General features: G+C 42.8%; 1 protein-coding gene and 2 pseudogenes across 5 annotated transcripts; 1 reads left to right on the forward strand and 2 right to left on the reverse strand.

Annotated features, from left to right (window-relative positions):
- Window positions 1-796: 796 nt before the first annotated feature.
- On the reverse strand, window positions 797-904 carry LOC140582021 (small nucleolar RNA U3; annotated as a pseudogene).
- Window positions 905-4,359: 3,455 nt separating this feature from the next.
- Window positions 4,360-8,061, forward strand: LOC140581885 (speedy protein A-like). Of its 5 annotated transcripts, XM_072705641.1 has the most exons (11): window positions 4,560-4,581; window positions 4,841-4,855; window positions 5,176-5,325; window positions 5,506-5,564; window positions 5,651-5,736; window positions 5,892-6,063; window positions 6,337-6,538; window positions 6,915-6,972; window positions 7,248-7,375; window positions 7,530-7,591; window positions 7,782-8,061. In XM_072705641.1, exons 3-11 carry the CDS (start codon window positions 5,178-5,180, stop codon window positions 7,833-7,835), a joined length of 969 nt encoding a protein of 322 aa, XP_072561742.1. In that variant the 5' UTR covers window positions 4,560-4,581; window positions 4,841-4,855; window positions 5,176-5,177; the 3' UTR covers window positions 7,836-8,061. The 5 variants fall into 5 exon arrangements, with proteins under 5 accessions (XP_072561741.1, XP_072561740.1, XP_072561743.1 ...); XM_072705640.1 differs by lacking the exons at window positions 4,560-4,581; window positions 4,841-4,855 and adding an exon at window positions 4,360-4,528; XM_072705639.1 differs by having other exon boundaries at window positions 4,535-4,855.
- A 3,532-nt stretch (window positions 8,062-11,593) lies between these two features.
- On the reverse strand, window positions 11,594-11,701 carry LOC140582022 (small nucleolar RNA U3; annotated as a pseudogene).
- Between the last annotated feature and the right edge of the window lie 1,459 nt (window positions 11,702-13,160).

Genomic DNA, 13,160 nt, shown 5'->3' on the forward strand with positions numbered 1-13,160 from the left:
GGGTACAGGGAACAGTGACCAGGGGCTAGATAACACAGCCTGGAGCAGCCCAACCAACATGGTGACAGGGAGGGTTGCATTAACAGGCCCTGTGAATGCCAGCAGAGTCCTACCTCATCGATCCTTCCCTGGCTATAGGGCAGGTCTAACATAATCAGGAAAACAGTGTCCTCCTCATCACTGATGATGATGCCCTCCTGCTCTCTTGAATACATGCATTTAGGCAGCAAAAAAACATTTAAACATTAGTAGACAGTAACAATAAATAATACAGGACAATCAACAGTGGAAGAAAATTCTTTGAGCGAGAACCATTTCTGCTCCCCATGTGAGCCATGCTCACATGAACTTGGGCCAGCTTCCACATCGTCGTGTGGATCTGTCCTGATAGATTAATACTGTAGATACAGAAGAGGCACGATGAAGAGAATACAGTGCAAGGTTAGTACTAACCAGAAAGAACTAGTTAATTAACTAGCTAAATATATATCCCCAATTAACTTTTTGAACATCAGCTGCGTTGATAAGTAAACATATTAAAAAGAAAGTAGATATATTATTATAGGCTTTAATGGAGGGGCTCAGATGCAAGAGGTCTCCACTCAGTGAAGTTGTGAACAACTCTGGCAGTTCCCTGGGTACATTTCCCAAAAGCTCTCATCAGCAACTTACACAGTTGGAATCATGCAACTGAATGAGTCCAACCTGTCACGACATGCAAGCAAGGCACGACCCAAAGGCAGGTTACAGTCTGAATTCCCTGAGATGGGGTGTTGATTGAAGTACACAAGGCAGGTGCACAGCTGTGGACATACCTCCTCATCGTGGCCAGCATGACCAAAGACTTTCATAAGGCATTTCTCCAGTCAGAAACTATAGAAATGATCCCTGAAAGTATAGTCTTAAGATAGCAGTTTAATGCTCGCAGACTCTTCTGAAGACGGAAGCAGTTTCATCCACGGTGTCTCTGGTCTTCAAGAACGTTAGCTGGCTTCATATTCCTTTGTATATATTGCTGGATGGCCCCACTGAGCCACTCTTGAAAGTTGAGATATACTGTACTTAAAGAAACTGCATTAAACGGATTTTATGTAAAGTGGCTTGCATTTTTATTACCTTCAGAAAGACATATGAAATACCACATTCTATAAGACTTACTACAGGAAGGTTGTCATTTAAATGAAAATATTCTGTAGAAAAAAAGGACACCTATATTAATAAGGAAGGATGGTACTTTATTTCAGTCATGGCACCTGCCCATCTCAAAACCTCCCCCTATGGGAGCCTTAGTGGTTCACCTATGCAGCTCCAAGGGTCCAGTACACAACAGCAAATCCCACCCAGATCCATTCCTCTAGCTGTATGAGATGGGAGATTACAGGGTTCAGCGAGAATTGTAGTGCCAGTAAGACTATACATACAGACAAGACCTCAAAACTTTCACTTATATTGACCAGTTTAATTGTCCAAAAATGTATGCTACAACACATGCCGTAAGCAAGAAATATGAGAAATCTTTTCTATCACATCCATTCTTACAAAAGTAGGACAACACCACAATGAGTAACTGAGTAAAGGAGATCTCCCCAGGAATAATCACAATCACATGCAAGCAATATTAAATCACTGTCAAATATCTTATATGTGCACCCTTCCCCATATGGGCATACAGGTACAAAATGGGTGGTAAATTTCTGCCCCATCTTAATGTGCACCCTCACCATAAGCCTGGATAAGTTCAATTTACTTAAGAAAATTGAGGAAACAGGTCTCCTTAAAAAAAAGTTCATTTAACTTAAAACTTAACAAGTTGCTTCAACTCTTCAATCTTTTGTAAAAGCTTTTTTCAAGACGAGGGCAGAATACTCTTGGTCGTCTCTGTCTTTGCTCCTTTTCCATCTGTCCCACTCTTGCAAGAGCCCAAGCACATGCCCTGCAGCTCATGATTGCAAGGACACTCTGCTTCCTTTGAACTCATTTTTGACTCATTGTAATGAAAATAATTCTTTTCTAATCAATATTTTAGCCAAAATAATTTGCTTAGTAGGCGTGTTGATAAGCTAGATGTCACTTGACCCCTACCTAATGGTAATTGAATGGCAATGGAAATTAAACAGGCATGTCCCAAAAGATGATAAGACAAAGTACAAGGTGTACAATTGGGGGGAAAAATCTATGTTTTATTTAGATTTGAATGAAAAAAATGGCATGTCCAAAATTATTAATGCCCTTCTCAATAGTCAATGAAAAAGCCTTTTTTGGATTTTACAGCATAAGGACATAAGAAATTTAAAAATGAGAGGAGGCCATCAAGCTTGTTTGGAGAGAACTTAACTAATAGCTCAGAGTTGTTAAAATCTTATCTAGCTCTGATTTAAAGGAACCCAGGGTTTTAGCTTCCACTACACTAGCAGGAAGACTATTCCATACTCTAACTACACGCTGTGTAAAGAAGTGCTTCCTCAAATTCATTTTAAAATGTTCTCCTGCTAATTTCCACTTATGGCCATGATGCCTAGTATTTAAACTACCATTGAAATAGCTATTTGGGTGAACAGCATCCAGACCTGTTAGAATCTTATATACCTGGATCATGGCCCCCCTTAGTCTCCTTTGCTTGAGGCTGAACAGATTCAGCTCAGCTAACCTCTCCTCATAAGACATTCCTCTAAGACCAGGAATCATTCTCCACTAAGACCAGGAATCATTCTCGTAGCCCTACGTTGCACCCTTTCCAAGGCAGCAATGTCCTTCTTAAGGTATGTTGACCAAACCTGCACACAATATTCTAGGTGGGGTCTTACCAAGGAATTATATAATCGTAGCATCACTTCCCTTGACGTAAACTCCACACACCTAGAGCTATAACCCAACATCCTAGTAGGCCTTTTACAGTGCCCACTTTTAATATTAATTGGGGCTTTCCGTCTTTCTCCACTTATCTTCTTAACTAACCAAATTTTAAATATATATTGTGTGTATATCTAGTATGTGTACATATTTTATTCTCGGATTCTATTTTATGCCTCGGATTCTGTTTAATTGTAAGATTTACTATGCATCTGCTGGCGCGTTCCAAACTAAATCTCATTGCACTTACTATGACAATAAAACATCTTTTTGTCCCGGGTCCCGGTCCCTGTCCCCCTCTGGTCTTGTATTCTAGCATCTGGTCTGTCGTTTTTTCCCTGGTGTGAGTTTCCCTCATCCGTCTGCCTAGTACAGATCCCCTCTCCGGCCGACCTCGCATGCCCGGACTACATGCGTTGGGGAGGGTTCTGTGACACCCGCAGTCCTTGCCTCTCGTTTCAGCCCCTGTGTGGATGATCCCAGGTGCCTCTCGTTTACTCCCTCATCTGTGATGTATTTAAGTGCCTCCTCATCCTGAGCTCTCCAGTCTGCTCATTGTATTCTTATGTGTGTGATGTTATGTTATGTTGTTGCTGCCTGCCTGTGCTCCCAGTGGCCTGTACTATGAAGCGGGGTTACTGGCTTATCGGGGTAACTTGTTGGATTTAAGGTAGTCTGGGCAAAATGTAAGTGAGCGAATATGAAGTCCATTTAAACTGTGGTACCTTAAATCTGACAAGTTACCCCGATAAGCCAGTAACCCCGCTTCGTAATACAGGCCACTGGTCTGCTTTGTGTTACAGTCTGATCATTTTTGCCCCCCTGTGCTCCTTTTCCTTTCGCCTTACCTGCCGTTTTGTCTAAATAAAGCCCCTTTTGATTTTCCCCATCTTTGCCTTCGCTTCCTTTCTTCCCGCTATGTGACAATCTCTCTGCCGACCACAGAATCGGTGACCTTCTGATCACGAGCACAGCATCCTCACCCACTACCACAACAGAGTCTTATAACAGCGCCATCAGGCAACACATTAGCAAAAAATCTTTTTACCTCCTGTACATGCTGTTTAAAGTCTATTCAGAAATTTAATTTATAAGTTATGCAACAAATAGCAATTGTTATAGTCAGTTTTATTATTTTTAAAAGCTAAGAATGCATTCACTTAGAGGGAATTAACTTTCCTACTAACTTTATATTTTGTGTTCAAAACGTCAGTCATAACATGAAACTGTATAAATATAAATCTGTCAATCAAAAATCTAAACTCTGTATATTTGAAGTGCAAAAATGACGTGAATATATAGGGTAACCACAATAACTTGCTTTAGTATCAGATGTAATGAATCCATCAAAAGGTGATTTTAATTTTTAAAACTACATTTAAGACACAGAAAAGCAATACTCATTACTAATATGGGTAACAGCCTATCAGGATCATGAATATTATTATGATTTATTTTTGAATAATACACGCAAGATATATATCGCATCGCGGGCCGTTGCCATGGATACAGTTGCGGGATTCGAACCTGAACTGTAGAAAAGAGCACTGTGAAAACCTTCACCGGAGCAGACATTGAGAGAAACTGAGAAAAAACGACACTTCAGCGAAATACCATCTACAAGAAGAATATACACAGATCAGTGAGGTTGAGCGGGATTCCCTGCGATCACGAAAAGGTACAGTGATCATCTCTGAAAGCGCCGCGCTTCGCTGGGTTCAGCTCTACAAAGTGGGGCGCGTTTGGTTCCTACCGCCTGCCTGGTGCCCGTATTCGTTATTTTGCTCTTTTTAAGAATTTTTAAAAATCAGTGTAAAGAGTAAAGTGTTTAAAGGTTTTATTAAAGAGAAATTAGATCTTTTCATCCAAATCGAGTGTTTAATTCAAAAATTACTCAGTCAAATACTCCGTTTCGTCAAAGTTTTCATAAGTCATTTTTTTACTTCAAGACCATCAGAAAAAAGAAAACTAAACATTCTTTCACAACAAGCTCCTTGCAGCTAAAGTAAGCTTTCAACAATGTGTTCTTTATGTCGTGTCATAATATTCATCTGAAGGTTGAGCTTAATTAGCGCGAAATTCGAGGTTTACTACGTATATTGCTACGCCATAGTATTACGCTTAGTCAGCGCGGGAAAAACCCCCCAAAATATTTGTCTCCAATTTAAATACAAACATTTTGTAATAGGGGATGTTAGCCAGTTAGCTGCACCACGTGACTCACCTGCTTTACAACCAAAGCCGGCATTAGAACACAGGTCGGCTAACACCTTGTCAGTGCGCCCCCTAGCGGAGTTACCCCACTGCCTCCGCGCTGCTCCGCAGGGATGGCGAGGTGCGCGCACTTCAGGCGCCAGCACCTCATTCAGCAGGAGGCACAAGATCCATCCAGGCAAGACTGCAGCGGCCCGGAGCAGCAGGAGGAATCCATCGTCATGGAGCAGCAGGAAATGGCTGCTTTCTTCACACTGCTAGGTGGGTTAGATTAGTTCCAGCGTGAGGAAGAGCTTTAAATGATCTTTTAAATCTGCTTTTATGTAATGAAAATATAACATCAAAATAAAATGCATTTCATTACAAGTACAGTATATGTGCCTGCTTTATGTATACTGGATGAATTCAAATATTGAAAAAATAATTTCATGATGCCCTCAGATGATGATCTGATCCAGGATTTCCTCTGCATGGACTCCTGCTATAAGATGACTGACAAGGTAACTTTAATGCATTGGTTTTGCTACATTAATCACTGTAAGCAAAGCAGAGACGACTTTTTCCATCCCTTTGCTCTTCATCTCAGTACCTGCTGGCGATGACGTTCATCTACTTCAGGAGAGCTCACTTCACTCCTAGTGAGCAGACGAGGATGAACTTCTTCATCGCCCTGTAAGTGACGGCATGCTATGGTGGGCAATATAGATGAATGTTAAAATAATAAGAAAAACAATTTCCTCCATCAGCATGAGGATAAGTCTTGGATGAAACTGTTGGAGGTCAGCCAGCCAATGGATCTTGGAATAGTGAATTCTTCCTCTCCCCAGCTATCTTGCTAACATGATGGAGGAGGAAGAGATGGGAACCAGGTTTGAGATATTCCCCTGGGCCTTGGGTGAAACCTGGACAAGTCAGTTTCCCACCTTCCTGAAGAAGAAGGACCAGCTCTGGGCACGGATGGAGTACAGGACTGCTGTCAGCTCCCGCTGCTGTGAGGAGGTACAGTATGTTGCCTGATCTTTAATACAAGTAAATGACATTAATCTTCAGCCACCATGAGGCTTGAAATGTCTCAGAGCAGAGGGAAGGGTTTCTCATCATTAATGACCTTTTCTGTCTTACTGTAACTTAAGCTAAGCTAAGGGCTGTTTGCTCACTGTTGTCTTTGGGGGCAGATACCAAATGACTGTTATCATAAGTGGTGTTTGTTGCTGGTGTCGCAGTGAGTCACGTTCTGCCATCTGATCCATGTATGTCCGTGTCCCCATGCAGGTGATGGCCATCGTACCCTCCCACTCTCTGTGGAAGCGGGAGCGCCCCGAACATCACAGCGGGGCTCAGCGTCACTACGATAGAGAGGGCCTTCAGCGGCCCCGGGGCCCATCTGCTGCACCCATCGCCTGCACGCTCTGCGACAGGAGGACCATCCAGACCCAGGAACCTTGTGCTTCTGAGCACGCAGGGAGCCCAGAGTGTAAGTATGACCTCTAAATGCCAGTTTTTCTGTAGTGCATAGCCTGTCAGTTTTTATGCACTGCGACTTGATCCAGTTATTTTCTTTTAGATTTACATTAGTCTTCCCAGAATTGTTGTCACTGAGCACTTTTCTTAAAAAGTTACATTTTACGTTCATTGTACATTTTGCAATCCATCTATTGGTTCATTGAGATTTTCCCCAGTTCCTTGTTCGCTGTCTTGTGTGGACCTCTCAGCCATTAATGAGCCTATTACTGTACATTTTACTGAAACATAGAGAGCAGAGCTACAGTACAGGTCAAAGTCTTAGCTCAGTCTAGCAGGCCTAGAGACACTTAGCGTCAGTATTTACTGTTGTCTGCTACGTTTTTCAGCCAGCGCACAAGGCGGAGAAGCAGAAGAGGATGGAGCCCTGGTCTGGATCAATGAAGAGTAGGTTCTTCTTGGGTAGAATGAAAACCTGCACACACAGCCTAATCGTGTGCTTTAATTCATTACTCCTACAGATGTGCTGTACTGAGTATTTCAGGTATTTCGTGGTTCTTTATCCCTGCATCACATGTATTCTATTCCAGCACATTAACTGTAAATCACAAGACCTTGTTTGGAAATGATGGTCTTTGGCGCCAATTATGGTAACATCAAGACATCTGTGCAATTAAGAGCAGAAACTTCTAGCTATTAATGGTGATCCTTCTCTCTCTCAGAAGAAGAGGCTCAAAGAGAACACGGGATGGACAGCTGAAGGACCACAGTTGCTGCCCAGATCCACTGGAAGGTCCAAGTCATCCTGACCCTAGAGGAAGGCCGCAGGACCTTGGATTTCCCTCTGGGGGTTAGATGTCATATAAAATTTTATATTAAGTTAAATTGACTGAAGGTGCAGGTTGCAAAAACGACAGGAAGTTAAATGTACAGATGAAATGTATGCTAACGGTTGCCTTCCTGTGTATGCTAATGCCGGACGGTCCACCCTTTTGGTCTTGCAGCACACGTTGGAGCCCTCGTTCCAGGTTGGATCGTCGTGCAGCCGGGATTTTATATAATACAGGTGAGGCACAAAAGTACAACGTTTTCAGTAAGAGTTTGATACTTATTAATGTGCGATACAAAAAATGGATAGTTTCACTTATTGCCCAGGAAACCTCATTTGTAAATAATGATATTTTTTTGCAGCACACTGTGTAACAGGTGTCATGTTTTCGGGTTTCTCTGTGAGTGTCCTGGTTTCTGTTTTGCAGCCCCATTTCTGGATCCCTGCTTCCTGGCCTGGGCTTCCAGCTCCTCAACCGTGAGTATGCTTCTGTGTATGAGAACCTTAACCCATACCAAGCCCAGATCTTTAGCATAATTTTATTTTTTTAAATTAAAGTTACAGTGTAAAGATATTCAGTCTCAGTGTGGCCACTCTGATCTCACCCACCCTAGTTTTTTTTTTTTAGCTTTTTTAATTGTAGTCATAGATTTTTATAAAATTGAGTCCTCTCCCAGGTGGGGAGGTGCACTTCGTGTTGGGCAGTGTCGGGGGGGAGGGGCAGTGTGCCGGGACGCTGCGGAGGGCGGCAATCCATCCTGCCAGGGGGTGGGCTTGGGGGGCTGGGGCCTCTTTGGCGTGTGGGGGCCCTCCGCCGGGGGGGGGCGGTGGGCTCCCGGTTGATGGGGCCCTTTGGCCCTGGACCCGCTTGCCTTTTTTTTAATATATTTAATCACGGTACCAGGGTGGCTGAGCTCAGAGTGGCCACACTGGGATTGAATATATTTACACTTACACTAAATTTAAAATAAAGTTGTCCTCCGAAGAGGGGGGGTGGTGGTGGGCAAAAAAAATAAAAACCAGCTTTTTTTCCCCCAAGTAGTTCTACTATTGAACAGTCTGGCCCCTCCCAGGCTAAGACTGGATTTTCTCTGTTTGCCGGTGGGTCTGGGGTTTTCCCGTCCTTGGCTGCTAGTTGTGGTCCCATCAGGCATGGTGGGGCGGGACTCTTCCGGTCTGCGCCTTGGGGGGGGGGGGTTTCCTGTGCCAGGCTGCCTGTGGCGCCCCTGAGCACCCCGGTTGGCCGCCCCTGACGGCTGTGCGGGGTCGGGGATGGGGACTAATCGGGACCAGTCGTGGTTCTGGTTCCGGTGCGGGGGGGGGTCCACTCCTGGCACGCCCTTATTGCTCCCCTGGGCCCGACACCACATTTCACACAGCACTAAGGCCTTGAGGGGCAGTGGGGAGGTGCGCTGAGACACTGCCCCTCAATTTCTACTTGCATGTTAGACACCACATGACATTAGCGCTGAGGAGGTGGGTTGAGGCAGGTGTGGCTCTGCCGTCTGCCAGCGGGGGGGGGGGGGGAGTGCCCGTGCCGCAACTGCTCGCCCGTTTTTTGCACTTTAGTCTTATACACAGTCCATACTACATTAGAGCCTGGGGGTGCGGGGAGGGGGATGAGGAGCTCTGCCATCTGCCAGTGGTGGGGCCCTCGTACCCGAACTGCACCCACTAATTTGAATGCATCGTAGACATAAACACATAACTCTGTCACACACATACATACACACTTTACACTAACATGGGACGGGGAAGCGATGGGGGCTGAGGGGCCCCCCCTAACTCTCTGTCTCTGGCCCTGCGCGGGTGGGGGTCCAACGCCAGCGGGGGTGGAGGCTCCCGGTTGATGGGGCCTTTTGGCCCCGGACCCGCTTGCCTTTTTTTTTATTTTTTTTTTTATATATAATCATGGTACCAGGGTGGCTGAGCTCAGAGTGGCCACACTGGGATTGAATATCTTTACACTTACACTCAATTTAAAATAAAGTTGTCCTCCGAAGAGGGGGGGTGGTGGCGGGCAAAAAACAAATAATAAACAGCTTTTTTCCCCCAAGTAGTTCTACTATTGAACAGTCTGGCCCCTCCCAGGCTAAGACTGGATTTTCTAAATGAGATAACATTCCCTCTCTCTGCACTGGAATCATAACTGCAATAAATCTGTAACTAACAAAAAATCATTGCTGCACATTCACCACTTTACCAAAAATCCATTATACCACATTCAGTGGTTACCCAAAACCCATTACTGTACAACACTCGCTATATATATATTTCATTGTATTTTTTCTGTCTATGTATTATGTCTCAGCACATTATGTTTAAACTCAGATTGAAAGGGTTTAAATGTCTTTCATATTCAATTTACCTCTGCTTTCTTGCACTTTAACAAAATCACCATTTCATCTCTGCATATAACCCATGAATCATACATCTGAAGATGAAAAACTCTCCCAGATTTCCCAGATTATCCAATTGGCAAAACAAAAAGTCTTTATCTGAATGAGAATAACTTCAGGCTGAAAGATACAGATTGGAGAAATGGCTGTGTGTTGTAATAGTGCAAGCCGATGTGCAGAATATATAGAGCAGTTTTCTTTGTTTTAGTTTCTGTGTATGTACAATATTTAATAAACAACATAAAATGTTTAATTCATACAAAAACATCAAAGTCCTTTTCACATACTAGAGTAAAAGAAATGAGACTCTTTCATCTCAGTAAGGGAAACAGATTATTTCACTGCACTGATCACTTAAAGTCGCTGCTGTTCTGCCATACAATTGTGCTATATTGTATATTATTTTTTTACTTCAGAGGTTTTATATTAGTTCATTTTATTTTTACCCAGTTTAGATATTTTATTCTAGTATTGTATTTTTATCTATTTGTTATTTAGACCTGAGAAACTGTGTTTCGTTCTTATCATGTCAAGTGCTTTGAATGGGAATAAAAGCTGATTCTGATGTATATACTCTTCTCCTGTATTATTCACATCCATTTCGTCTGGCTTACTGAGGTCAGACTCACATCCCTCCAATGCTGCAGCCAAATTTGGCTGAAAACACTGTCTAGATAGATGTGCAATGAGGTAGAGGCTGGCTCTCCTGAGGTTATGCAGGGTCGTTTCTCTACTATATTCAGACAAATCCATTCTGCAAATAAGACACTTGTGATTTTCCTGGGGGAAAATATGAAAAAACTATACTTACAAAGAAATTTGAAAGTGCATAACCACATAGTGTGCTGTTGATCATATATTTGATTGACAGTAGGGGTTATCCCACTCCAAGGGTGTCAAAGCCATACTTTCCATCACTAGCAAAATGCCCAACACCTAACAGGCCATGACAGAGGATCATTTCCACAGCTATTGAGACAGGCCTGCCTTTAATCACCGACCAATAAAAAGCCCCCTCATGGAGGGGCGGGATTCCGAACTCACTCATTTTCCTCATATTCCTGTGGGTAGTGGCCGGATCTTCCAGAGGCTCATGCACTCATTGGTGAGGGCAGTAGCTCATCTCTGCAAATCCAGTAGAGCCTGGGTACAGGGAACAGTGACCAGGGGCTAGATAACACAGCCTGGAGCAGCCCAACCAACATGGTGACAGGGAGGGTTGCATTAACAGGCCCTGTGAATGCCAGCAGAGTCCTACCTCATCGATCCTTCCCTGGCTATAGGGCAGGTCTAACATAATCAGGAAAACAGTGTCCTCCTCATCACTGATGATGATGCCCTCCTGCTCTCTTGAATACATGCATTTAGGCAGCAAAAACACATTTAAACATTAGTAGACAGTAACAATAAATAATACAGGACAATCAACAGTGGAAGAAAATTCTTTGAGCGAGAACCATTTCTGCTCCCCATGTGAGCCATGCTCACATGAACTTGGGCCAGCTTCCACATCGTCGTGTGGATCTGTCCTGATAGATTAATACTGTAGATACAGAAGAGGCACGATGAAGAGAATACAGTGCAAGGTTAGTACTAACCAGAAAGAACTAGTTAATTAACTAGCTAAATATGCAAGAGGTCTCCACTCAGTGAAGTTGTGAACAACTCTGGCAGTTCCCTGGGTACATTTCCCAAAAGCTCTCATCAGCAACTTACACAGTTGGAATCATGCAACTGAATGAGTCCAACCTGTCACGACATGCAAGCAAGGCACGACCCAAAGGCAGGTTACAGTCTGAATTCCCTGAGATGGGGTGTTGATTGAAGTACACAAGGCAGGTGCACAGCTGTGGACATACCTCCTCATCGTGGCCAGCATGACCAAAGACTTTCATAAGGCATTTCTCCAGTCAGAAACTATAGAAATGATCCCTGAAAGTATAGTCTTAAGATAGCAGTTTAATGCTCGCAGACTCTTCTGAAGACGGAAGCAGTTTCATCCACGGTGTCTCTGGTCTTCAAGAACGTTAGCTGGCTTCATCTTCCTTTGTATATATTGCTGGATGGCCCCACTGAGCCACTCTTGAAAGTTGAGATATATTGTACTTAAAGAAACTGCATTAAACGGATTTTATGTAAAGTGGCTTGCATTTTTATTACCTTCAGAAAGACATATGAAATACCACATTCTATAAGACTTACTACAAGAAGGTTATCATTTAAATGAAAATATTCTGTAGAAAAAAAGGACACCTTTATTAATAAGGAAGGATGGTACTTTATTTCAGTCATGGCACCTGCCCATCTCAAAACCTCCCCCTATGGGAGCCTTAGTGGTTCACCTATGCAGCTCCAAGGGTCCAGCACACAACAGCAAATCCCACCCAGATCCATTCCTCTAGCTGTATGAGATGGGAGATTACAGGGTTCAGCGAGAATTGTAGTGCCAGTAAGACTATACATACAGACAAGACCTCAAAACTTTCACTTATATTGACCAGTTTAATTGTCCAAAAATGTATGCTACAACACATGCCGTAAGCAAGAAATATGAGAAATCTTTTCTATCACATCCATTCTTACAAAAGTAGGACAACACCACAATGAGTAACTGAGTAAAGGAGATCTCCCCAGGAATAATCACAATCACATGCAAGCAATATTAAATCACTGTCAAATATCTTATATGTGCACCCTTCCCCATATGGGCATACAGGTACAAAATGGCTGGTAAATTTCTGCCCCATCTTAATGTGCACCCTCACCATAAGCCTGGATAAGTTCAATTTACTTAAAAAAATTGAGGAAACAGGTCTCCTTAAAAAAAAGTTCATTTAACTTAAAACTTAACAAGTTGCTTCAACTCTTCAATCTTTTGTAAAAGCTTTTTTCAAGACGAGGGCAGAATACTCTTGGTCGTCTCTCTCTTTGCTCCTTTTCCATCTGTCCCACTCTTGCAAGAAGCCCAAGCACATGCCCTGCAGCTCATGATTGCAAGGACACTCTGCTTCCTTTGAACTCATTTTTGACTAATTGTAATGAAAATAATTCTTTTCTAATCAATATTTTAGCCAAAATAATTTGCTTAGTAGGTGTGTTGATAAGCTAGATGTCACTTGACCCCTACCTAATGGTAATTGAATGGTAATGGAAATTAAACAGGCATGTCCCAAAAGATGATAAGACAAAGAACAAGGGGTACAATTGGCGGGGAAAATCTATGTTTTATTTAGATTTGAATGAAAAAAATGGCATGTCCAAAATTATTAATGCCCTTCTCAATAGTCAATGAAAAAGCCTTTATTGGATTTTACAGCATAAGAACATTTAAAGAAATTAAAAAATGAGAGGAGGCCATCAAGCTTGTTTGGAGAGAACTTAACTAATAGCTCAGAGTTGTTATAACC

The sequence above is a fragment of the Paramormyrops kingsleyae genome, chromosome 23 (genome assembly GCF_048594095.1).
Source record: "Paramormyrops kingsleyae isolate MSU_618 chromosome 23, PKINGS_0.4, whole genome shotgun sequence".
Lineage (NCBI taxonomy): Eukaryota > Metazoa > Chordata > Actinopteri > Osteoglossiformes > Mormyridae > Paramormyrops > Paramormyrops kingsleyae.

Excerpts from the sequence above, each read along its gene's own strand:
- LOC140581885 (XM_072705640.1), top strand. The coding sequence starts at position 5,178 with ATGGCGAGGTGCGCGCACTTCAGGCGCCAGCACCTCATTCAGCAGGAG. Across the intron at positions 5,737-5,891 it reads ATGAACTTCTTCATCGCCCT|CTATCTTGCTAACATGATGG; the intron begins GTAAGTGACGGC and ends TCCTCTCCCCAG. Across the intron at positions 7,592-7,781 it reads CGGGATTTTATATAATACAG|CCCCATTTCTGGATCCCTGC; the intron begins GTGAGGCACAAA and ends TCTGTTTTGCAG.